Source organism: Anopheles aquasalis, chromosome 2 (genome assembly GCF_943734665.1).
Source record: "Anopheles aquasalis chromosome 2, idAnoAquaMG_Q_19, whole genome shotgun sequence".
Classification (NCBI taxonomy): domain Eukaryota; kingdom Metazoa; phylum Arthropoda; class Insecta; order Diptera; family Culicidae; genus Anopheles; species Anopheles aquasalis.
Genome location: NC_064877.1, coordinates 26,312,501 through 26,320,000, shown reverse-complemented (window position 1 = coordinate 26,320,000; position 7,500 = coordinate 26,312,501). Strand labels below are relative to the sequence as shown.

At 45.8% G+C, this 7,500-nt stretch overlaps 2 protein-coding genes across 5 annotated transcripts in view; one reads left to right on the top strand and one right to left on the bottom strand.

Moving 5' to 3' along the window:
* The window catches only part of LOC126572209 (transcription elongation factor B polypeptide 3), a 4,595-nt gene extending 3,411 nt beyond the window's left edge, over window positions 1–1,184 (bottom strand). The window contains exon 1 of one of the 3 annotated variants that reach the window (XM_050231341.1): window positions 251–1,184. In XM_050231341.1, coding sequence (XP_050087298.1) covers window positions 251–322 — 72 coding nt within the window. In that variant the 5' untranslated portion in view covers window positions 323–1,184. Of the gene's footprint in view, window positions 1–30; window positions 227–250 lie in introns of those variants that run through there. The other 2 variants (XM_050231342.1, XM_050231344.1) reach the window with 2 other exon arrangements.
* A 1,197-nt stretch (window positions 1,185–2,381) lies between these two features.
* LOC126572207 (adenylyl cyclase 78C) overlaps window positions 2,382–7,500 on the top strand; it is a 50,283-nt gene continuing 45,164 nt past the window's right edge. For both annotated transcript variants that reach the window (XM_050231338.1, XM_050231339.1), the window contains exons 1-2: window positions 2,382–2,655; window positions 3,409–3,665. The gene's annotated coding sequence lies outside the window, so the exon portion shown is untranslated. The remainder of the gene's footprint in view (window positions 2,656–3,408; window positions 3,666–7,500) is intronic.

Here is a 7,500-nt window from a genome sequence, read left to right as displayed (position 1 = left end):
GTAGCACAAACCACGTGGCGAGATACGTACATCCTCTTCGAAATGATTCAAATTTGAAGATCAAATAGATACAGCACAGTTGGTGGACTCACGATCGGAAGCCCGGTTTCCCGGTCAGTTGTTATAATATCGCATAATTAACCGGACCCCATCCGCGGCTCTTGGCTCTATCTTTTCGAAACGCGTTTTATCGGACTTTTTTCCTCCTTTTCTTTTGCGGTGGGCATTGCTCCTCGATGCCCTCACTTACCCGCGCTTTATCATCGAGCGACCGATTGATGCTCGTCTGGTAGTGGTTGATGACATCCACAATCGACGTCATTCTGGGCGGTGATTTATCGGCCACTATTTGGGAACGAATGAGTTGCGGGCGCCTGGTCGCCTCGTCGTCTTGAGCCGGTGCTGCTCGCTGCTTTCTCCTTCTGGGGTGAAGATCTAATTTACTACCCTCCGAGCACTCTACCCCTTTCCGACCTGCTGATGATGCGCGCCCCGTGACAACACAACCACACGAACGGGAACGAATGTTCGTGCGCACGATCCCCTGTTTGTACTTTCGACCCCCTTCTGGTGGAGGTACAAATTTACACTTTTCACTGCATCATCGCTATGACCACCGGGACAGGCAGATTCTTCGGGTGGTGTTTAGCTCAAAAGCAGGCGAGGCAGCAGGTTACAGCTAGCAAGCGCATGCCCTTGGAATTATGTTACTTTTTCGGCACACTTTCCACCCCTGGCGACAGCACAGCAGCATAAGCCAACATGGACCCGCACGCACAGCAACGCTTAATTCTGCATGCGTAAACATGCACACACGGGCGAACATGCAACGAGCACACACAGCAGCAGCACATCAAACGGTGGGGGCACCGCACACCTGGCCCTGCCAGCTGTCGCGCCGTCCTGTCGAAGGTTGTTCACTCTTCGATCGGGTTCAACCTCTTCCGCGCCCTTGGCCGTGTTCTTTCCGGTGATGCGCCACTTTTGGAAGAATCCGTTACGCAATAAAAAGGGAAGGAAGCAGCCGATCCCGAGCGGAAGAGAACTCGTCGATTGGTTTCGGGTGATGGTCGCTGGTCCACTGGCAATTAACACAACTGACACAATTAGAAACTGGTCGGTGTAGCTGCGGAATTACACTTTCGGTATGCGTGGAAGAACCATCAACGGGATCAGCGGGAAGACCTCAGCCCTACGTCACGATCAGCTGGGGCCGAAGATGTGTCAAGCAAACAGGTAAAGCCATTCACAACAAAATGTCCACACACCTTGGGCGAGGTTCCGTTGATGATTTTCCGATGTTTTTCCTATATTTTCCCGTAATTTTGGTTAAAAACCGAGTCCTGAACAATTAGATTACGCTACGTTTCGACCGGGTCACCGTACCGAGGGCATCGCACGGGTGTAATGTATGAAAGCCGCTACAAGTGGTCACACCAATCACGCCGGTCGTTCCGTCAGGTCAGACAGTGGTATTCGAAACAATAGAAGTATAACTTTGAATTAACTTACCCGGTGTCCGCACTAAAATATTAAAACATCGCCAAACATTGTTCTTCACGTGGTCTATTTTCATTGAGCCCGAATTAAATTGAAAGAAAGCATAACTCATCATTTTTATTGTTTAAAAGATACAGTCATGATCTCAAATTGTCGAAAATGATGTCGAAAGAAGCAATGCTCAATGGGCTGGTTGATAATTGCCGTTTGGTGTTACTCTTTTGCAGGCGTATCGGAGGGTTTTCTAAAGATTTGGTCACATGGTCACTTTAATCAGATTACCTCTCCAAAGCTTTAAGTTTCGCATCAGTACATTCTTTTCACGATATCCATTTGTGTAGTTAGAGCGATCATCTTTACCCAACGAACTCCTTATTTAGTATAGGAAGGAAAGAATAATACAGTTAGTTTTAGCGATGATGGATTTTCAGTCTCATTTTGGATTCACAATAAAAGCATGAAAGGTAGATTCGCTTTACTAACATCCATCAAATTGACTGTGATAAAACTATGTTTTAGATTGTGTATACAATTTTTTTGGTATGACCTAAAGGATGGTCGTGTCTATGCTTCGAGGTTCACAAGATGTATGCTTAAAACATGCTGTTTCGATATCCCTGATTGATATTATTCTTGACTTTGTTCTTCAAATCTAAACATAGGAAAAACAATAGAATAGAACTGAATAAAAACGGCTATACAAGAACGAGACGAGGCGAGATTGTCGCTAAAACATCGTTGCTCCATCGTGCCGTTAGCGTGCACGCGTGTGTGAGGGTGCAACAACACGTTCCGAATGGAGACGCCGGGCGCGTGCTTCGTCGGCGAATCGCGATGGGGTCGGCCTCAGTCGTGTGTTTGCAGCCGTGGATAAGACATGGAAGAGCATTTTCCGAAATGGCAGTGGCAGCTAGTCTTCTAGTGGAAACTGTTGATTCTCGGGAAGTGTAGTGGCGCTCCTGTGGTTGCAGAGAACGACACGCAAGGAGCAAGTGATCGACCAAGGAAGGAAGTGATGGAAACAATAACAGTTCCCGTCAGTCTCGTGACAGCTTCTGGTGGCGTAAGGCCGTGCCTATTATCCTTTCTGAAGCTGAATGACTTTGGAAACTAACCAAACCACGTGTGGAACCACGTGTGGATACACTACAAGTGGTAATATTATCAAGCGATCGCCCAGTTCATGTTTAAAGCTGATCTTTCGGATTACACGAACATGCTTTTCCGGATTATGGTGAAATCTTCACATCTGTTGAGTGTTGAGTACGTGATGACAAGCCCACCCAGAGCGGTAGATTCTAGTGTTTGATTGATTGATCGGAAAAAACATCGTGAAAATGCATCAACAGAAATGCACATGCATGCATGTGCCACTCGGTTTAGTCCATTTAGCGGTTCGTGACGCTTTAATACGCATAGTGGAAGCATACGGTTTGTTTCACCAACTATTAGCATTGTGCATTGAAACGCGCCGGAGGCTGCACTGCATTGTTGGATGGCAGACGCGCGTTGGTTTGACGCGGTTAGTGTTTCCCTTCCCTCGACCATACCCAGCCTATGACGTGCAAAACACCCGTTTCGCCCGCTAGACAGTCGCCAGCTGTGTGTGATTTTTCGAAAATTACGATCGATTTACAGCAACGTGTGACGGAACCGAGACCGCGACAACAAACATTAACCTGAACCAGGAACCAGGAAGGGTTCGGTTTGCTTAGATGTGGTCAACACACCTCACAACATACCAGAGTGCCAGTGTAGGATCAGCAGGTGGTTTTGGGGTGTAGGTCCATTGAGTGACGTGAATGTACCTTTTCAACAGCTTCGTAGTTAGTAGTCGGTGTCTTCGCTGTCGAGTGATGGTGTCAATGTTGATGAATTGAAAGAGGAATTGATCATTTTAATTTTCAGCGTGCATGCCAGAATGCGTAACATACGCCACCGATAAATAAACGACTGCCAACAGTAAAGCAAACATTTTGAGATAAAAAGATGCAGTTTGGCACAAGTAGTTCCCCGTGACTTACGTCAGTCGCAGACTGGTGGTAAGGAAAAGTGAAATAACCCTGTGCACCGCACCCACAGTCCCTCTGTTACCGAACTGGGCACAAGTTTGAAGTCACGGTCGGGCAACCCGCCGCCCGGTGATCGTTGATGCTCAAGTGCTGGTAAGTGCAAAGTGCTTCGTTTGGTCCATTCACAACAACAAGAAAAAGATAAGGGCAGTAGTTTCTTGTCGAGAAAGAGAGAGAGAGAGAGAGAGAGAGAGAGATAGAGTGAAAAAAAACCGAAACGATCGTCCATTACGATCGACCGATCTTAACCCAGGTCCAGCCAAGAGGCTTCTTCAATTTGGCAGCCGGACAAACCAGCTAACGGCGGCCGGGGCTATTTGCGCTAGCGGTCACGCTTGATTTGCAACAAGTTACATGTACCCCGCGTAATAGTCAGGGGACGCCAAAACCAAAAAGAAAAAAAGGCCCGCTGCCACAGCTTACCGAAATCGAAAGACCGGTTCCAGCGCGAGGTTTATGATGGCCACACGCGAGCAAGCATTCGCACCGGCCGGCCTGCCTGCCGTTGGTTTGGCAGTAAACCGCCACGGTTGTCGTGGCTGTTGTTTGAGTTTATTTGATTTTTTTTTTCGTTCGGTTTTCGTTTTCGACTCCGTCGCTTGTTTGTCTATTTCGTTCACGGCGTTTCGCATTCGCGGGAGTTTTTGGGGGGATGATCTCGGGGAGTTTTGATCAGGGTGGGCTGGTTGTGGACGGTGGGTTGGTGATGAAACATGGACGGAACAATATACTTTAGTGACCATAGCGGTCCACTGGAGCGCTGGGATGAGTATCGGCGATTGTCGTAAAAGTTTTATGCGGCCCCAAAAACATGGACCTTCCGCGAGTCCTTTGGCAGGTGCAGCCTCGTTACGATCTCGATTCCCGGCTCTCATTATGCCACCAGACCCACCAAAATGCCATTATGGTCGCCCGCACTATTGCAGGAAGCAAGGATACACGTTGAAGGGAGAACGGAAAGGCCTTGTTGTTGCACGTAAAAGCGTTGCATAGTGCCTGCGGGTTAAAGGCCATTGGATTGGAATGGAAAGCTTAATTGGTTTCGAATTTCCACGCTGGCGGTCCATTTTAAGGCTGGACGTTGGACGTTGGAGAGCGTCCGGAAAGTGATGATCATGCACGCGTCAAAAGACACGCTTCAACACAAATCCGGTGGCCAATCAGCGTTTTATCATTCAGCGCATAAGCCAACCGGAAATAGGTACCGATTAATATTTGAGCACAGTTTAAACTCGATCGACTGGAACACATACCTTCAACATAAAATATTCGAAATGTACGAATAATGAGCTCAAAACTGAATCCTTCGAGCGCCGAGGGTTGAGAGCGTTGCACTCGAGTTGAATCGCGTTTCATTTATTACTCAGATGTTTTTAAAAAAGGTTATTTCTGAAAACCGGAAAAGCATGCGCAATATTATCGAAAGATACAGGAATATGAGTATTTAAAGGGCATCTGTAGTATCAAAGCTCGGTCATCGATTAAGCAAAGTCGAGAAACGGGGAATTCAAATCAAACGGATTTGTTTGTTTCGAGCAAACATCCATACCATTTCAAGTTCATGTTCCTTATCAGCCTTTTCCGTGTCACCATTCCATCGGTTCTCTTTTGAATTAGGGATAAAAGTGTACTACTACCGATGGCATTTACTAAATGAAGTTGTAACCTAGGACATGCCGCATCTTCGTCATGTAAAGCCATCATAACATTGGCATTCGATTGCACTAGTTGATGGGGAATATGAGAATCTACTTCAATAAGGCATGTTCTGCACAGCAGAGCACGATAAACTCATATTACGAACTTACGAATTCTGTTACATACTTTGACTGGTCCGAAACTCCCACTTTGATACTTTCTTGCTTCCCTGACTCTCTCAGTATGGTTTTACAGTTTTTAATTAATTTTGCATTTGTTTGTATTTTATTTGGCCACCGGTCGTCCTTTACTCTGCTTCCACGCTCGCTTCCACGTTGCCGATCGCTCGGATTTGCATCACGGTAATGTGTTTTGTTAAGGGATGCGGAAGGTCAGGGAAACTTGTTCGGGGCCGGATTGGGAACCCCGCCGAAAACACGCCACGGCAATACGCGTAACGTATTTTATTGCTGCAGATGGTGTCGGTAAGGCACACATTTCCGTAATTCATTTCACTTTCCACGGACACAGCTGTTCTGCTTCAGAAGGAAAGGGAAGGTGTTTGGGGTGAGTGTGCCATTTTCACATAATGTGTTGTACTGCGCCAACGGATGGTGGCAGAAATGAATCTGAAAAGGTGCCTGATAAGTGGCTTTTAGATTGCATAACAGGCCTGAAGACAGCCTCTATCTTTTGAGAAGAACCAGCGAAAGGGCTTCAACATCGGTTTAGCTTTCAATATCCGTCAAAACTCCGGATCCGGGTGGATGCGGTCAAGTTGAAGGCAATGGCCCTTTTTTCATTACCTTATTTATGTAGAATACACTCTTGCCAATGGAAGGTGGTGCGTAAACAATAGACCTTTTATTTGCCTTCCGTTTGCAGCTCATTGCGGTGCAGTGTATGGTCGGGAGTAACATTTCCCTTTAGCGACGCCTCGGGTAAGCCAATCTTCGGTCGCACGGCCGGCAGGATCGGAGCAGGAATCCTTAGGCCTTTTATTTCCACGATTTCGTACTTCAATTTGCCATTTGAATTCAATTAGCACGCTCCCTCTGATTGAATGCATGTGGAGAGAGATTCGATTGCGCGGGTAACATTTTATGGTTCGTAAACGTTCTGAAATGAAAATGGGAAATTACAATCCTGCTTTTGAGGGTCCTTTTTTGACGGTAATTAAGAACCCAGACCCTTGATTGATTTAATTTTTAATTTTACACGCGCTTTCGTCGATCCGTTTAATTTCTCTTGAAACGTCATGCTTGGGTGGATTTACACGATTTGTGATTGCAGTCGATCGACATTTTATCTTTATCTGTAGGTCTTTTGAGAAAGGAGATTTCGTAGCCCTTTTTTGTCAAATATGAGTTTTTCTGTGTTATGTTTTTCATGTCTAAGACCCATGATCACCACCGATGTGATCGCCAGTCTATATTTTTTCTACATTTACTATTTGTATATTATTATGTAACCAATGAAATTACTGTTAATGCTACAGCTAAAGAAACACACTATAGACAAACGGGATAGTTTTTAACTGTTGAGACAAAGTGTTTTGATTGAACGAGATTGATTTGATTGAAAGTTGTTTAATAACTTTCAGACAAACAAAAAACGGAACTTTTCGATGCTCTTCGATTCGATGCGATTGAATCCAAATAATATGGAAATGGAAGCTACATGTTTGTTATGCAATAGTTTACGTTAATCATAGCTATGTTTCCCATAAACCATGCGAGGCTCTTACAACACGAGAGTAACTCGATCTTCATCATCATAACGTGGCCTTCAGCCCGTCAGCATTTCGTTCTCTTTTAAAGCAGCATCTTGCGATGCAATTTGAGGAGAATTTGCTGGTTACATCTGTACTCAACACAATCCATCGCAAAATGCATGCTCGAGAAAGCCAGATCCTTCAAGGGATAGCAGATTGTGCTTTGCAAACCGTTCAACCGTTCTCGGTAGTATGCATTAAAGAAAAGGAATCAATCACAGAAAGTGCTCCGCCAAACGAGCGAGCGGAATATCCATTTCCTGACCGGCGTTACATCCCCTGAACCAACTATCCCACGGGCGTTTCATGCGAAGTAGCGTTTTGCCGCGATTCTCTCCTTAGTAATTAACTTTTCGATTATGTTACGAACGGAAGTACGGCGTGTTGTACGTCCAACCGGTTTCCCGCGGTTTCTCACTTCCGCCCCACCCGAGAACACAATTGAAAACGGAAATGTAATTACACAATCTGCCGCGCGGTGGACCTTGCGCGTCCTTGACGTTAGTCGATCGTGCG